The 18,102-nt window shown below is 40.3% G+C and overlaps 4 protein-coding genes across 6 annotated transcripts; 1 reads left to right on the plus strand and 3 right to left on the minus strand.

Annotated features, from left to right (window-relative positions):
• Positions 1-4,670: 4,670 nt before the first annotated feature.
• On the plus strand, positions 4,671-5,673 carry RB195_015034 (uncharacterized protein; the record flags this gene model as incomplete). 2 transcript variants are annotated; one of them, XM_064205552.1, is made up of 5 exons in its annotated part: positions 4,671-4,747; positions 4,808-4,828; positions 4,912-4,981; positions 5,077-5,244; positions 5,443-5,673. In XM_064205552.1, 5 exons carry the CDS (start codon positions 4,671-4,673, stop codon positions 5,671-5,673), a joined length of 567 nt encoding a protein of 188 aa, XP_064061432.1. The 2 variants fall into 2 exon arrangements, with proteins under 2 accessions (XP_064061432.1, XP_064061433.1); XM_064205551.1 differs by lacking the exons at positions 4,671-4,747; positions 4,808-4,828; positions 5,443-5,673 and having other exon boundaries at positions 4,931-4,981; positions 5,077-5,265.
• Positions 5,674-7,598: 1,925 nt separating this feature from the next.
• RB195_015035 (uncharacterized protein) lies at positions 7,599-9,231 on the minus strand (the record flags this gene model as incomplete). Its single annotated transcript, XM_064205553.1, has 5 exons — positions 7,599-7,669; positions 7,766-7,872; positions 8,028-8,195; positions 8,267-8,435; positions 9,174-9,231. 5 exons carry the CDS (start codon positions 9,229-9,231, stop codon positions 7,599-7,601), a joined length of 573 nt encoding a protein of 190 aa, XP_064061434.1.
• A 728-nt stretch (positions 9,232-9,959) lies between these two features.
• Positions 9,960-15,025, minus strand: RB195_015036 (uncharacterized protein; the record flags this gene model as incomplete). 2 transcript variants are annotated; one of them, XM_064205555.1, is made up of 9 exons in its annotated part: positions 10,030-10,073; positions 10,618-10,657; positions 10,720-10,809; positions 10,883-10,967; positions 13,598-13,777; positions 13,826-13,950; positions 14,011-14,125; positions 14,718-14,849; positions 14,979-15,025. In XM_064205555.1, 9 exons carry the CDS (start codon positions 15,023-15,025, stop codon positions 10,030-10,032), a joined length of 858 nt encoding a protein of 285 aa, XP_064061436.1. The 2 variants fall into 2 exon arrangements, with proteins under 2 accessions (XP_064061435.1, XP_064061436.1); XM_064205554.1 differs by having other exon boundaries at positions 9,960-10,073; positions 10,618-10,809.
• A 610-nt stretch (positions 15,026-15,635) lies between these two features.
• RB195_015037 (uncharacterized protein) lies at positions 15,636-16,187 on the minus strand (the record flags this gene model as incomplete). The annotated part of the gene is made up of 2 exons (XM_064205556.1): positions 15,636-15,751; positions 16,061-16,187. The coding sequence occupies 2 exons, from the start codon at positions 16,185-16,187 to the stop codon at positions 15,636-15,638; spliced, it is 243 nt and encodes an 80-aa protein (XP_064061437.1).
• Positions 16,188-18,102: the final 1,915 nt, after the last annotated feature.

Below are 18,102 nucleotides of genomic sequence, written 5' to 3' on the forward strand. Positions count from 1 at the left end.
ATGAGTGAATCATGATAATTTTCTGGTCGCTTCCTTTTCTAAATGTTCAGTCTCAGCATTACGTGATAAACAAGCATATGGTGCTTTCAGTTTTTTTGCTAACTTTAAGAAGGGTTTAAGTTAACGGTGCTTATTCACTGACGTGAGCTCACTCATGCAGGCTGCATGTGCTGAGTGTGTTAAACATTATGGTTGCCATTTCTGGCACGTCGGAAATCTCGCGTTTATTCAAAAACCAGTCTGATCGATCTTCATACTTTCTGTGGTGTTTTCCTCACTCACTATCACTGATCAATAGAAATTAATAGTGGTGGTATTTTCTGCAAAAAATGTCTTCTTCTTTCTTTTTTTTCCAAATTTAGGCGAAAGATTTCACAGCTCTCTTTCTATTAGCGTCATTTCTACATCTAAAAAATATTCAGACTCCAGCTTCAAACTCTGCTTCGGTGCCAACATAATATAGACAAATGAATGATGTTTAACATAGAATGACGTGAACGACATAATCATACTGATAAAGATAACGTCCCACATCAGATAATGCAAACTGTTGGCTACTATTTAAGCAGCTGTTTGCATGGGTGGTTCCATTTTTGAAGTGGGCATGTTACCAAGATGGGAGGAAATAGATATGGGGAGGATTCACATAGGTGAAAAGCAACGCACACGGTGGCTACGGCTGCGAAACGGTTGCGACGTCCCATTTATCTTCTGCGACATGCACCCAAAGTTACTACACGGCAATACTGCACTATAGCAGAACAATTTTGATTTAATTTCAGATTAACATTAGATCATGTAAACAGTTCGCTACTATGCAAGCAGCAGTTAGCATTCATGCTTCCACTTTCGGAAGAACGGAGGAGTCGTAGAGGTGAAAAGCAACGCAAAAAGTGGATACGACTATGAAATGTTACCTTTTGCGACATGCACACGAAGTTACTGCGCGATATTTCTACACCACGACATAGGAATTCAACGCTGTACAATCCATTGTACCCCATTTTCTGGATATCTGGCGCCGGCGCACCAATCCGACGCCGGGTGGACCCGTCGCACCCCCTTTTTCGAATTTCGTGGCACACAGACAAACACACACATTCACACACACACACACACGGACTTAGCTCGTAATTATATACCAGTCTGAACGTCCGGCTAAAGCCGGACTTCAGAATTCCTGTGGTGTTCGCTCCGCTCGCCATTACTGATTAATGAAAACAGATTAATAATAGTGACATTTTCTGTAACATTAGAAGTGTGATTTTCTAACAACGTTTTCTAATTTTTCGTAAAGGAAATTAAGGTTAAAAATTCATAGTTTTCTTTGTAAACGCGTCAGTTCTACATTTGGAGAACATACAAACTTCACCTTTAAGCACTTTTTCGATACCAATGTAATATAGACAGGGCTTGGAATCATTACTCAAAGTGTAGGATTCCCTCCTGTTTCCCTCAACAGTTATCACAGAATGATGTTTCACATAAAATGAAGTGAATGACATCATCGTGCTGACAAAGAAAGTGTTCCACATCAGAACATGTAAACAGTTGGCTACTATACAAGCAGTACGTACGTCTGCCTCGTGCCTGCAATGCTATGTTCTGGATTTGTATCTGCACTAGCGTCGGTGCTAGAATGGACACAGCAGAGATGTAAATCGCAATTATGAGCACCATCACCCACAGTTTTGCCTACGATGCAAACTCTTGACCAACAGGAAACGAGTAATTCCGTCGTCGTTCATCGTGCATAATGAAAATAAAAAGCAGAAGTTCAAACGAAGCAAACGAAATTCTAAAAAGGGGATGCTACGGGTCCACCGGGGTCGAGTTGGTGCCTCGACGCTAGAAAGCTATAAAATGGGGTGCGGCGGATCCCACGGCGTCGGTTTGGTGCGCCGGCGCCAGATACCTATAGAAGGGGTGCGACGGGTCCATCGGCGCCAGATACCTAAAGATGGGGGTGCGGCGGGTCCATCGGCGCCAGATATCTGTAGAAGGGGGTGCGGCGGGGACAAATGGAAGAATTACTGTTCGACCAGTTCGAAGATCAACGGGAGTCAAGGTGATCAAGGTGATTCTGTCACGTGTGTCTGTCTGTCTCTGTGTGTGTGTGTCAGTCACGAAATTCAAAAAAGGGGTCCACCGGCGCCAGATACCTATATGAGGGGGTGCGACGGGTCCTCCGGCGCCAGATACCTATATGAGTGGGTGCGACGGGTCCCGCGGCATCGAAATGCTGCGCAATAACTTCGCGTGCATGTCGCAAAGGGTAAATGGGATGATTCATAGCCGTGGCCACTGGGGGCGTTGCTTTTCACCTTTATGACTTCTCCGCGTGCCTATTTCCTTCTTCGTTTGTCTCAATTTGGTAGCACGCCTTCATCAGAAAGGGGAAACCCGCATGAAAACGGCTGCTTAAATAGTAGCAGCATGTTTATGTGATCTGACGTGGAACGTTATCTTTATCAGTAGGATGATGTCTTTCACGTCATTTTATGCCAAAACACCATTCTTTGATAACCGTTTATAGAAAACAGGAGAAAAAACATTTCGCGAGATACTTTTAAGTATTGTCTATAATATATTGATAAGGAGTGTTTGAAGCTGAAGCTCGAATGTTCTCCAAATGTAGAACTGCCGCGTCTAGAAAAAAGATTGTGAAGTATTTCGCTTTTAGTTATAATATAAAAAAGAAGAAAGATTGTTGGAGATGCACAAGTCCAATTTCATAGAACGAGTAACACTAATATTAATTTTCAGTTGATCAGTGAAGGCGAGCGAAGCAAACACCACAGAAACTGTGAAGTCCGGCTTTAGCCGGGCGCTCAGACTGATATTACAATTAATAATTTTAAATGATTACACAAATTACAAAATGTTATATTTAGTTTCAGGCGTAAGAGAGTAAAATATAAGCATCAATATTTCGAGACAATGTGTTAATGAGACAACGCAAGTTCGACACTCCATGAAGCAAATATTTGCAAAATAGACCAAAATAGATGGAAACTTGGGACAACTTCTAAAAAATGAATAATCTGATTTTCCGTAGTCTACAGCAGTTTAAAAGGGAGCTTAACAAAATTTAATGGTCAAAAAAGGTCAGGTTCTGCGCACATTGTTAGGCCTAGATGATCCCGAATAGTTTCAGCATAAGTGGACCTAAAGAAAAAGTTTAGGTAATTCCTAAGTCTTTCTGAAATCTTGATGGGATAGAGATTGGAAAATAGGTCTTTTTTTCATAAGAGGACTTTGTCCCATCGAAAGTTTGGAAAAAAAGAGGTCCTGGAGATAAGCTGGTGCAGCATCTGATAGAAAAAGTCCTCGGCTACAAAATACTGGAAGATAATTTGCTTAGCACTAAGTTGCTTCGAGTTTTAAAGAATTTTATTCAAAATCACTCATTTTTCGGCGCATGAACGAAAATAGGGATTTTAGCGGTTCTGTCTGTTCCAAAAAAAATACGACTGCATTTCAGAAGATCATGTATTCGGATAGAGGGTTTAAGAGTACCTTATGTGCAAAGTTTCTCCTTTCCGGATCGTCTGGTTCTCTCAAAATTTAGATGGGACAAATGCAAAAAAAGTCGGAGAGTTTTAAATTTCGTCCCATCAAAATTCCAAAAAGACTAGGAGTTAAAAAAAAAACAACGATGCGACTTTTTTAAGGCAAATCTTTCTCTCTTAAAAACTACATAAGAATTTACTTTTAGTCCTCTTATGGCGAAGGTATTCGCGATTTCCCAGACCTAACAGTGTGCACAAAATTTAAGCTTCTTTGTCCTTAAATTTGGTTAAATTCACTTTTAAACAGCTGCAAACTACGTAAAATTAAGTTCTTTATAGTTTAGAAGTTGTATCAAATTTCTATCTCTTCTGCAAAAATTTGCTTCAGCCGGAAATGGAGGCTAAGGGGTCGCATATTGCAGGACGAAATGTTGATTCTCTCGCTTTTTTTCTTTCCTCTGTGATTCGAACTATGCACCTGACTCTTCTATTTTTTTTGTATCTTGTGCTTTAATCAAAATTTGAACATAATTAATAGATTCTACAATAAAAATAGAACAGAATAAAGATGAAAATATTTTAATTCTAGATATTCAACAATATTTCAGCAATTTTGATTCTTCTAGTAAATGATATTTCTTCGCTTCTGTCAGCTTTTCTCATTTGCCACTTGTTCTTCGGCTAATTTTCGACTTTTCGAAGCACTGGGAATTTCCAGTATATTGAATCGGCAGCAATCGAGAACTGTCGCAGGAACGTTGGTGGAGAAGAAAAATGTGGAGGGAAGTGTCTTCGAGAAGGTCGAGTCCCATCACCGCGTTTGACCCTTTCTTGTTGTAGTAGTATCACGCTGTAACTACGTATAAATGTCGAAAAAGGTAAATGTGACATTTTTATTAATCAGTGAGCGAGTACCAGAAAAAGTCTGAAGTCCGGTTTTTGCTGGACGTTCAGACTGGCCTGTAATAAGCCACCGTTGGAGACAAGGATACAAACTAGAATGAATCACATGTGTTTTTCCAGATTACCAACAGCAATTGAGTTCAGTTTTATATTCGTAAAGCGAACTGCAGGGCCGTTTCTTATTGGTGAGATCTCAACATTGTCAGCTCCAAGGTACACCGTCTTTAAAGCCATTTCACTGCGAATTTCATGCCTATGGTCAGTGAAGAGATGCAGCAACATAGTGTGATTTCTCGACAATGTTTTCAGTTTTCGTGTCCAGTTAGGACTATGTGGGAGCAATAATGGGTTACAACATTAATAAATGGCGCCAAACTACTCTCTTACTTCAGGGAAGAAACTTTTCCCACCTTGTAAGCCGACACCTATCCATTGTTCTAGAATGTAATTACTATCTCCTACCACTGTTTATCACTACTCATCTTCCACCATTCAGTCAAGTGCTAACCCCGCACATGCTGGCGGAAAAAAACAGGAAAACTATGAGGATGTCCAATGAGAATAAGGTTGTCTCCTTTATTAACTATTGCAGCTATTGACATACAGTGTTATGTGTCCTGTAAGATTTTATTGCAAACAATAGTGGGGGTGTAACTTGTAGATATTGTTTGTTGCTGTTACTCACTGGCGGCCTGCCCCAAAATCTACATTAGTTGGAGCAATACGCGAATGGAAGATGCTTTTTATTTATTTATTCACATACACCAATGGTGCACCAGAAAAGAAAGATAAAAAAATGGAACACACTTTGTCTGAGTCAGAGAATATAGTCAGAAACAAAAAAAATTAACAAACTTTACTAAAACGGAATTTATTGTCAGAGAAAACTGGCGCTGTCTTTTTTTTGTGGCAGATAAAAAGTCGAACATGTCAAACACATGAGAACATGTCGTTCTCCTACTACAGAAGGTGAAGAATCCTCTCATGACATCTACTCTCCCATCCAGAGTGCTTATCATTGGTCCAGTTATCGAAAAATCAGGGTTCGGACAGCCAAATTAGCCCGAGACATAAGGAATACGTTGGAACTAGAGACGAATCTGACGGGGGACCTCAAGCAGGAGAGTTCACCAACTTTCGTGATCCTCAAAAGACTGACTACCACAATCTAGACAAGCGGCAGTCAAGACCAAACCTACCAAAAGATGAGAAGCTCAACAAGAGGAGGTTATTCAGAAATGATTTAGAAAGGAGGTAATATGACGGATTATATTAAAGAGAGATTTAACCAAAAGATATAAGTATCCTCGTTAGCAAATGACCTTCATTTAGTGGAATAGATTTCATATGTCGGAAGAAGGGAAAGAGTGGCCTCGCAGTAGGCTGAAAAAGAACTATAGGAGAATCAGTGCAAGAAATGAAGAAATGTAAAAGACAACTAAGAGGTATCATTGACGGTAATCCGTAATCCAGTTCTGTGCCCTGTGCAGAAGGCATCAGACATCAGATCAGAAAATCAGAGGCATGCGGTTAGACATCATTATTCAAACACCGGCTTATGTCAATTTCCTTCAAAATTCGTCTTCAATATGCTACTATGTTCGGCTTTAACAACATCACGCGGTAAGAAGTTCCAAACATCTAGCAGTTTTATAGAAGAAGTTATTGAATATCAGGTCAAAGTTTCTATGCTGTGTTTTAGCGTAATGTAAATTAAGTTGCGCTAATTTGGTTTCATTTCTGAGGATTCGAAAACAGGAGATAAGGTCGGGTTGTATACGTATGTTCCTCACGCTGCTCATACCTAATTTTTTGATACGATCCTTGTAGCTAGTCACCGCTAAGTCTGCTGACATTCTTCTGAATGACATACGGGTAAAAGTCTCTTGCACCTTTTCGAGCTTCGCTATGTGCTTCTTTTTTGAAGGGCTCCAAATTTGAGAGCCATATTCAAGATGAGGTAAGACGAATGATTTGTACAGACGAGTGAGGGTAGTTGGATTAGAGGTGTGACCAATGCGGAATAGTCGAAAAATGGAGGAGTATGCTTTTCTTACAATATGATCCATATGTTCTGTGAAGTTGAGGATATCGTCCACAAAAATTCCCAAGTCTCTTACAGATTTACAAATTTCAAGAGTTACTCCATTCATAATATACTCAGCCACGTTACCTTCACCTACACCCATAATCAGGGACTTGTCGTAGTTAATGCGCAGATCCTAGTTGGAAGCCTAGTCGGACATTTTAACCAGTGACTTGTGAATTGCAGTGCGTACATCGAGGTAGTTCTCGTCATCGTATATGCCTTAATCGTAAATCTTAATGTCATCAGCGTATATTTGGACAATGACGTAAGAAGAAGTTCTGAGCACAATAGGTAGGTCGATAGTGTAGATGAGAAACAAGAAAGGGGACAGGACTCCTTCTTGTGGAACTCTACTTCTGCAAGGGAATTTGGCTGAGTATTTATGGCCAACTTTGACTCAACTTTGTCATGCTTCTGATGCTAAGATACGAGATTATCTAATCTATAACACGGCTCCGTATTCCGAAGTACTCAAGTTTTGCAATTACTTTACAATGACGTACTTTATTGAAGGCTTTTGACAGGTCAACGTACATCATATCAATCAATTTACCTTGATTGCAAGCTAAGGACCGGTCAAAAATACTATCAATCAGGTTGCTAGATGTCGAAGCTCCTGCGATAAACCAATGTTGTTGAGAGGGAATCAGATGAAACTTCTTTAGCCAAGACAATAGTTTATCCTTAATTATCTTTTCCATAGTATCGAGTTTGAACATTTTATTTTTTTTTTCCCCTTTTACCCCTTCTTAAGAGGCGAAAAAAAGACGATAATTAATCAAAAATTTAAAACACCCCCCCCCCCACCAAAAAAACAAAAATTTCAAAAACCAAAAAAATACCCATATTAAATACTCCCCCTCAAAATATTCCTTTAACAACGAAATTTTTAAATAAAAAAATACAACTATCTTCTCCATAGTTTCGACTGGCGTCGGTAATAAGCTAATAGAACGGTAATTGCTCAGCAGCTTTGTGCCTAGGGATTTAGGAATCGCTGTAACTATGGCTCTTCTCCACACTCCGGAACTTTGCCCAATAGCATTGAGATGTTAAAGATATGGGCTAGATGACATAAAGTAGCAGCACACTCCCTATATACAATTCACTCCATCATACGTTTCACTAACCGACGGTTTAAGAGACTTGGGGTATTTGTAGATATCTAAAGGATGAAAAAATATGACACTGCACTGCTGTTGGATAGGAGCTATGCCAACAATTTCTGGAGTGTTATTACTGCAGTCTGAAGAAAACACACTGGTAAAATGCAGGGCTAGGGAATTAGCTTTTTCAGCATCTCTGATATAAATAACTGCTGTTTGATCCACAAGACCAGGGAGTCTTCCATTGCCCTTCATTTTGTGCCTTAAGTATAAATAGAATGGCTTCATGGATTCGCTGTGCACTAAGCGGCGTTCTCGATAAGAAAGATATTTTTGATGTGGAAGTCAATAGCAGAACATACTTTCTTGTACAGCGGGTTATGTAAAGGATAGTCTAACTCTTCAAAAAGACGTTACCTTTGAGAGATCAAGGCTTTCAGTTGAGGTGGAAGATCCATACAAAATGCGCGAGGAAATCGAAAAGGAACAAATTTTGCAAGACCCTCATAAACGTTCTTGCGGAATCTGAGATGAATGTCCGAACATGAAGAGTATTGATGGAATAGAGTAAACCAGTCGACACACCTGAAAAGTAATTGTTCAAGTTAAACTGATCAACTGCGAAAAAGTCAAGCATAGTAATTCTTGGAGCTGACATAGATACAGGTGTTTCGAAATGGACAATTGCGTGGTCTTGTGAGGCTAGCTGAGGAAGAAGCTCAACATCAAGAGTGTAGGTGCTGGGTGTAAGGAGAATGTCAAGAATCCTATCAGCGTGGGTATGCGGATTCACATTTTGCAGGTAACCAGCACTAGTGAAGAAATCTTAGAAAAGTAATGAAGATGAGTTGAAAGCTATGGAGTTAATCCAATCTACATGCAGACTAAAGTCGCCAAGAATAATAGTTTGATAATTAACCGCAAGATTGCTAAGTACGTCTACAAGTTTTTATCATTAGCAGCAGAACTATTTGGAGGACGGTACACGAGTATAAAACGAAGTTGCGACAAATTATCAGCGCACAAAATTTCAGCACTTCACCTCCTCTTCTCACGGATCGATCCGAACGATAGACATTATAGGGCAGGTTGCCAACGAGCTCAGAGTCCAAGATTTTAGTGGTTAACCAAGTCTCAGAAATAAAAATCAGATTCGGTTTGTACAAGCAGAGAAACATGGTGCATTAATGGTGCATTTTATTGACGAGACTGCGTGCTTTAAATAAGTATGGTTTTAGTGTTGAAGAAGCACTGTGCAGCTTTAGGCGTTTCCCGATATGTTTCGCTTATTGTCAGAGATGTGCCTTAGGTCGCCACGGTAAACCACCCACTCCTGCTGACTTTTTCCTCTGTTACGCTCACGTGCTTCTTGTCTCAATTTAACGTTTGTCTCACGTTTAATGCAAGCAAAATATCGTTGACTTTTCCTCCAGGTTGTACAGTCTCTCTGAAGAACTTGAGTCTGGGAGGCCATTGATTACTACGCTCCGCGAACGCTTGTCCGCTTCAAACTGTTCGGCGAAATCCATCCTAACTTTTTAGAAAGTCTTGCCAGCATCTTACTTATAACAGGGTCCTTGTTCCGTTCAGCAATAGCGCTGATCAGGTCTGTTGCTGACATTTGCTCATCGTCCGCTTCTATTGTTTCTGTACATTCTTCCGTTCTAGACTCACCACGGGGGTTAGCCTGCGACGAAAGTGCAACTTGTTTTTTTGCAACGCGAGTGGATCTAGTTGGGATGACTTGATCTATATTTGACCTACCAAGAAGATATCGATAACACAATCGTTCACAGCAGCAGGCAAAAAAGGATTAGTTAAACGGTTAAAAGACCGGAGAAGAGATCGAAACGGCTAAGTAGAGTTTCAAGCCAACAGATGTCAGGAATGTAGATGGGAGTGTTAAGGAAAAAGAAAAAAATTAAAAAGATTTGGAAAGTTAAGTGATTAAAACAGTTGTGTGAGAATGGTTAGAATGTTGAAAAAAGAATGATGGTTATACAAAGAAAGAATCTTAGATTAAACCGAATGTGATGAGGGGAGAGACAGGTGAAGAAACGTTTAGAGAGATAAGTAGGAATAAATTAAAAATGCGAGAGCAGACAATAACGCAACCGCCTGACGCACGTGAACCTAAATGATGATGATGCAACGAGAAGAGGACTAACAAGATGGTTTTATTACGTACTGCACGTGGTTTACCACGCAGAAATACTAAGGAACAAAGGTGACTTTTGTGATCTACTACAATAACACAATGAGTAATAGATAAGGTTAGGACGTATAGGATACTCTCATAAGCATCTTAACATAGGTTGCTGAGAAAATCTGAATCACTGCATGTCTTCTTCAGTGTGGATGTTTGCGAATTCGTTGTAGGGTTTGTTCAACAAATGAACAGCGTACATCGCACATCAATTCAAATCGTTGACACCAAGTTCGTGCAAAGTCGCAGTAGAATGCCTAAATAAGTGTGATAATTAAACTTAAAACTTCATATAGTCCATTGGTTTGCCCCATAAAACCAATCAAAATGGCTGAATGAATCCAGTCCGCCTGCACGACTTTAAAGATTGCATGCCACACGCGTTTGATGTTTGGTTAGTGCAGGATAGTGAAGATGAGGTGCTTAGAGGAAGCCAGGCCACGATGTTCTTATCGTCCGCACCGGCCTTTAGAGAAGGCTGATGTTACACTCCTACATTGTGTGACGCTATTCGATCCTGCGCAACACTCTCTTTAACACATAATCTATCCGGGTTGCGGTCCCCCACATCACCTCAAAATTGCCACCCGTTTCATACCTTTCATGACTGCAACGTTGAAAAGATGTTGGAGGGAGGTGCTGTGTTAGAAACGTTACTGTTTCTATCACTACACCCCGACTTACTGGCAGGACTTGTTTTCATATGTTGAACTGAGCCGTGCATATATTGAAATACTACAAACTAAGTGCACGTTCAGGTTAAATAAAGTTTAGATCTGCAAGTCGGTGTATTCTACTCACCTCCATAACCTCGTCGGTTCTGGTGGCCATTCTCGAAAGTCTAGCAAAAAACTGTTCATTTGTGACAGCCATATAATGACTAGCAGGATATATAATCCTCACAAAGCTTTCGAACATGTGGGCTATCGTGAGGTCTACTTGATTAATGAAGAAATAGACCAAAACTAGAATGGCAAGAAACAGAGAGAGACGCTGAAATTTGACTTTTCCTTAGCAAAAGGAAGAAAATAAACTGTTATTATGTAAAAACATGAATAATCAGTACGGGATACTTGTCTGAGAAGTCCTTCAGAATCCTGTATAAAGACACGGCTCTCCCATTGTAGTCGTAGTCTTGTACGGAACTAAGGCTGAACAAAGACAGTGAATGAAATCTTCCTCTCAATTTTTTTAAAAATGATTTCCTGTGAACCATGAATTCTCTTCTTCTTACTAAGGAGTTATCGTTGAACGATTTGTATTGCATGTGAATATTATAATACATCGTCGAAAAATAAATGAAGAACCGAGTTGTTAGTGTTCCTATCATCCCTAGCATATCTTCAAAAGACTAGAAAAATTTCGCGTTAACCCCTTTAGCACTTATTACGTATACTCAGGGAATAAACTTTTTGTACAGGTGCACGATACGTAAGAGTTCACAGAGGCATTAACCATCAAGTTTAAATGGTAGCATAAATGAACTAGGCTTCGACATCAGTGATAACCCCATACAATGTGGCTTTGCAGATCTACCAAACCTATATGTCGTGTATATCAATGGTAAACCAACACATTCGGAAGGCAGCAGCATGGCTGAATCTTGGAACATAAGGTGGGGGAATACGTTCGTAGGGTTTTATATTACATCTAATTTTATAATGATTTGCTTGATCTTGGAAAAGCGTTTAATACTATTTGAAAGAGTTATATACTAACAGTCTGAACGTCCGGCTGAGGCCTTTTTCGTGGTGTTCTCTTCGCTCGCCCCACTGATCAATTACAACGCTTACTTCTTTCTTTTTTTACTATAAATAAAGGCGAAAGCTTCCATAATTTTCTTAATTGACGCGTCAGTTCTACGTGTTGGGAATACTCAAACTTCTGCTTCAAACATTCCTTCGATACCAATATAATATAGACACAATTTGGAAGTATCACTCGAAGTAAGCTTCCCCAACAGCTATCATAGAATGATGTTTAACATACAATGACGTGAACGACGTCTTACTGCTAAAGATAACGTCCCACGTCAAATCATGTAAGCTGTTGAACACTATTAAAGCAAGCGGTTTCGTTCGTGTTTCCACTTTTTGAGGAAGGCATGAACACTAACATGAGGGAAACGTGCAAGGAGACGCACAGAGGAGTCACAGAGGTAAAAAGCACCGCGTACGGATATGAAACGGTTGCAACGTTCCATTTACCATTTGCAACATGCACACGAAGTTACTACGCGGCAATACTGCTCTATAGCACAAAAGTTTTGATTTAATTTCAGATTAACAATTCCCCTTTCACCGCTCCACTGTGCCGGCGCACCAATCCGCCGTGGGACCCGTCCTAGACCATTTTATAACTATCTGGTGTCGGCACACCAATAATTCCGCGCAAAAGTAGTTGGTTAAGGTCATTGCGGTCATTTTCAAGCGATTTTCTTTGTTCTTCGGTAATCTTGTGAAGCCTCAAGCTCCCAATTTCTGGACATATCTCACCTAGTGAATACGGGAAGAATAATCTTGTGATCTCAGTTGAGTTTTTTCGTCCAGCTCATGACTAGTTTAGTGACGGTTTCCTCAGAAAGTGCTTTGAGACGTTCCCGTCAAATTCAGATCTCCTGATGCGAGGCTTGTCGTCGAGGTCAAAGTCGTCGTATTCGTCTCTACCGGTCTGCTGCGGCGGCTTTTTGATCTCGATGAAAAGCTAAGAAAAGGAGGTGTCGAAAGTGTCAATTATTGCTTCCTAGGTATTTCTTAGGCTAAAAAAAGTAAAAAAGTGAACACATTCAGGAAACAATTGTCACTGTTTTATAGAGCACAAAAAAAAAACAACTCTTCTAGATACTACAAACACTTTACCAAAGAGCAAACAAATTATTATAAAACATAATATTAAATTCTAAGAACATACCCTCAGACCTCATAAATGGGAGAATTTTTAAAACTTTTACGGTCAATAAAATGAGAAACTTTCTGTTTTGTTAATCTAACTACTATACAATGCATGAGTGTAACGTAGTTGGTAGGTCTGGCTGCTTTTTCACCGACGACGGTTCGGAACCACGTTAGAACATCCAAGCCGTTGATCTCTTCGTGATTAAATCAACAATTACTTATATGAGGCGTACATTAGCCTTTAAAAAAAAACGGTGTTGGCTTTCGTAGTGTTTAATTTTACATTTAAATTTTTCCGGTTTTTGTAAAAAGCATATTGCGGATTTCAACGTGTGTTTTCAGCTGCTCGTTTTGCAAAAAGTCAGTCAAAGCGGAAAACATTGGAATCAGCCCAGAATACCGATGACACCGGGGATTTAGAAACTGCTAACGGACTCACGACGGTTTTTTAGGGTTTAGCTCAAAAGGACCCTGACAATAAAAAAGACATGCTGTTATTTTTTGAGGCCTTTTCAACATTGCAGAAGTTTTTGAATAATCTTTGCTTTTTAGGTTCGTTGTTTTCTGACAGTAAATATTTTCTTATCCACAGCATATAAATGGTTATTGGTATATCATTCACTCTGTAATTAAATTAGAGAGAAATTAGGGAGACTCCTGCCACTTAGACATGATCGATCAACAGTTCTCGTATGAATAGTTCTGTCGCTTCGATTGTTTTAGTATTCGTGAAGGGATTTGGAGCGAGGAGCTATGCCACCAATGCCAATAACGGCACCCCTTTTCCTCGCCTTAGTTTTCAATCTCGAAAGACACCCTCAACAAGACTAAAACTAACAGGAGACAAATGAGTAGTTTCTCTACAACAATTTTCATGTGCATCATACCTTATTCCAGTGGAATAGGACGAACTTGATCTACTAGCCTTCGAATGAACAGAACACTTCGAATTATTCTGTGATAGAGGTGTGAGGCCCTCTTCTGGTTGTTTATCTTCATTTAGAGACCTTTGATTGAGAATAGAATGACTTCTGGAACGTTTTGAGCGCTTGGAATGCGCAGAATGCCTGCAATTGATAGCATTTCTTCTGTTCGACATTGAGTTATTCGCGAACCTTGATGCGGACTCATGAACTGGTTGGCAATGTGGTTCCGGCTCTGGTTCAACTACAACAACATCATCATCCAATATCGCAGTATGAGAGCTTCGCGAGCCAACACTAGCTGGACGCTTATGTATCTAAATAAGACAGTAGAATAAAATAATGGCGTCTGTTCGATATATTGTGAGAATGCTGACTGGGCACGGTGGTCTGCTCTCATTCTCAAAAATGGAGCGACTCTCACGCGATGGTTGCCTCACGGGACGCCATATTGAGTGGATGGAATGTGTTGAAGAGTAAACGGGACAAAATCTGGAATTCAAATAGAGAACATTTTCTATTATAAGGTAGATTCATACACACTTATTAATCGTATCAGTTGCCTGCGTTAACTTAACTATAACTACTGCATTGTATGGTGAAGTGCGGCATCTAAGGATGCTGATGTGTAAATTTTTAAGGAGAAACATGGGTCGTGCGTGCCATCCAAATGTCCCATACCGTAAGAGTGTAGTTGAACAGCAGCGTTAATGGGACGGCGTAATATACTAACCCCGGATATACGCACGAGATACAGATCCATTCAAAGCGATACCTACCCAACTCACTACCACGAAACCGTTGCAAAACCGTTGCAGAATGAAATCGCTATTGCAATCGCCACAGTTTGGCCCACTGACGGCAACATATAAAAGAAATCCGGTCATGCTATTTCCTATTAGTGAATGCAAAACATTGATGCTGTACCACTGTGTAATAAATTAGATGATATCGACTTTTCTTAACATTTGTTCGGAAGAACTGATCAAATCAAATCCTAAAGAAGTTTGGAAATGTTGAAAAACTGACTTAAAGAGTAATACTACGACTTAAAAATGAAAATTTGAAAAAAACTGATCTTTACCGAAATCCACCGAAATCTTTCTCATTTCCCGCCTCATCCAACCAAAGATGTTCGTGCAGTGGTTCGCATGTTGGCGCCACAGGACTATCAAATGTTCCTTCTAGGAGCTCATGACTGTGGCAGTGTGAACTCCTAAAGACGCAAAAATTTGTGAGAAAAACGTGTCATAACTTGTGCAAAAAGACCAGAAGAAGCAAAGAATGGATTGGGCGTTCTGTATCTAAGAGGATGTTGATTCTGAACATGCGGCTTAATCCGTGCCTTCCTCTGGTAGTTCCTCTCCGTTTGTAATGGTGAGAGTGTGGCATATATCCGTGGAGTCACTGCAGTCTTGACTAATGGACCACTAGAATCACATCGCTCAAAAAAATAGTCGCAGAAAATAGTTTGAGCAAGCAGTTTGCTCACACACTGTGACGACCAGTGATGCCCACCTGGCAGCAGCAGATACGGCATAGAAATGAGGTAACCTCCATGACTATTGTTAGTGATGTGTGAAAATAAATGTTTCCTGAATCAGTCCATTATCTCAGCAGCGTTGAAACAATTAATGTAACGAAACCGTAGGAGGTCTCACACATCTAGTCATTCTTATTTCTCTACTTCCGCTGTTACTCCACACAAGTCAATACGTTGGAAGAACTGCACCATTATGTTAGCTAATCAATCTGGTGCTGCAAATTCATTGAGGTAGCGTTGCCATAGTTGTAATCTACGTCCTAGGCTCCACTTACCACTGTAAAGGACCTAGCACTAGGAACTTCTCAAGCGCTACGTTTGGCTGAGTGTTAACAAAATTTGCCGCTGTGATTTGGATTGAATTCTACTCTCCTTCAGAAATGTCACATCAGCGGCAGAGATTAGCGCACTAAGGAGGAAATTGGATCAAACTTTATTGTTCATCTACATAATTTAAATTCAGTTGAAAAATAATGGTAGCGGCTGGGTCAGACTTGAGTGGGGCTTCCATGGTCTGCATATTCCTTCATCACATGCTGCTGTCTGCAGTTTGTCGGCAGTGGAGAAGGAAACACCTGAAGAATAGGTAACATATCTAGTACTGTAATATTTTGACGCGTACTTTCCTATAAGATCCTTGCAACTGTGCGTGATTGCAAACTTCTCATTACTACTACGCTACTGTACTTCGTAATCAACGCTGCAACAACTTGAGGCGGACAGTTTTCGCTGCATAACAAGCATTTTAGCATCCTTTGCAATCAAGTGTGATCGCGAAACAATAGATACCATAGCAAAGCTTCCAACAACGTAAAGTAAGCAGAGAGGTTCGTCACAGAACCACCCCACGTTTCTCAACCTTTGGAGGAACGGCCAAGACCCACCTGCATGATGTACCTGCAGTAGACCAATGGGTGTCGACAACTGCACCGCGCGATTCCTGGCAGCACTATGACCGCCACAACAGCCAGTCGTTACTCTTCTGCAACCCCCAAATGACGCGTCGCCCATCTCTCCCTTCCTGCACTTTTTGCCACGTCTGCAGCACTAACGATGCACTTTTTGACGCGAACAAAAAAAGGGGACACCCGTGATAAAAGTTGTTTGAGACTTTTGGTAAAGTAGGGTTGTTTTTGAAGTTTGTATAAGTGAAATGTCGTTTAGAAGCGTGAATGAAAATTTTCGCTTTCCTGTTCCGAATTGTTAAAACGAAATCACCCGTCCATCCATGCAAATACAAGAAATAGTTTCAAAAAAGTTCCAGTAATCGGTTTCAAACTATGTTTCTGTACTACGCTTTCTGGGCACTTTTTTCGCACTCTAGCTAAGTGAAATTGGCATGCAGCGTCTGAGGCGGCGCGACTAAAGCCTCCCAGACATCCGTTGTTCCTAGACCACACTAAGATTTTCTCAACAGGAGTCGTGAAAGGAGTATGAGAACAAGAAATCGTCTTAAAGAAGGTAAAACGAAGAGGGAAGAAATGAAGAATGCAAAGGTTGTCTCCGTTAAATAAGCTCGTATTAGGCGGTATAAAATTTGATTGTAATAGTCTAGCACGTGCGTTGGTAAGAAACCTACTGACACCAGCAAGAAGGGCACCGGCAGACGGTTTACCGCGGTGTAGCGGGATTTCAATTGAAACGATCAGGGATCAATCCCTAACAGAGATGAGGCTTTTGCTGTCAGTGTTAGAAATTTTAACGAAATGTTTTCTCGTATAACAATGATGAATTTTTACGCTATCATTCAAAAAAGCAGTTCGATGCTTTTAGTAAGGAAATAAAAGGCATTTACAGCTGTGGATAGGGATGAAATCAGTGCAAAGTAGGCTTTGCGAGTTGCTTAATAACGACGCTCGCAATGAATTTTATGCACTACAATTTTGCACTATTGTAGAGAAAGTTTCTATACTTGGTATTTCCAACTTTTCTAGTTTCTGTGAAACCTAGCCGAGAAAAATGGCAAATTTTTCCTCTTATTTTTTCTTTTTTTTCAAATTATTCTCAGCTGGCTTTTGAGAGAAGCAGAACACCTGCGGAGATCAAAATTCGAAATCAAAGGTTTCTCTTGATGCTCTATCAAAATATGGATGCGGATTTTGCAGTCCGCTGCCACATTTTGTTAGAGCAATCGTGCAATGAGAAAAAGTCCCGGATTTTTGGTTGTGCGTCAAAACGTAAGTGACTTTGGAGCAATAACTTAGCTTGTACTCTTAACAACGTCGGTATCCATTCACGATAACTCCTCAAGCGATGATATGGGCATCGCGCAGCGCCCAGGGCAGCCGTATTGCTGGTGTGCACACGCATGCATGTGCGCGAATAGGGTTGTTTCGTCGTTCTTCGTTGGGCATCAGCGATTGAAAACATACATACAATATAACATAAAGGACATAACATACATACACAACATACATGCCATATATCTTCATTAATAGTGCTAATGTTATTGCTTAGTAAAAGCGGTCGCACAAATGACATGGCCATATCCCTGTAAAGGAATCGTTACACGTAATGTCTTCCTAAAACTCGCACTATAGCAATTCAGAGTAGGTATTATTCGCAACCATAGTTATGTCAAGTGCTATTATTGTATTGTACTAAGGCGGCCTACATAAATGAAATTTATGAAAAATTTATGAAATGGTAATTCATACGTCTGATAAATTCTGATATTGTCAGCACATGACCAAATCTTTGCGCAGCCGTAGCGCAGTCGGTTAGAGGTTCCGCTTTAGTGTTCACCAAGTCATTCACCCCAAGGTCGATAAATTGGTACCAGACTTGTCTGGGAGGATAAAAGCACTGACTTGACACATCAGCTAGCCACCGGGAGTTATTGTTTAGGCCAGTCACACATTCGTAAACCTCAAAGGACTCTGAGTTAAAGTGAACGTGGGGCGCATCCTAAGGCGATTGGTTAACG

The sequence above is a fragment of the Necator americanus genome, chromosome V, assembly GCF_031761385.1.
Source record: "Necator americanus strain Aroian chromosome V, whole genome shotgun sequence".
NCBI lineage: Eukaryota > Metazoa > Nematoda > Chromadorea > Rhabditida > Ancylostomatidae > Necator > Necator americanus.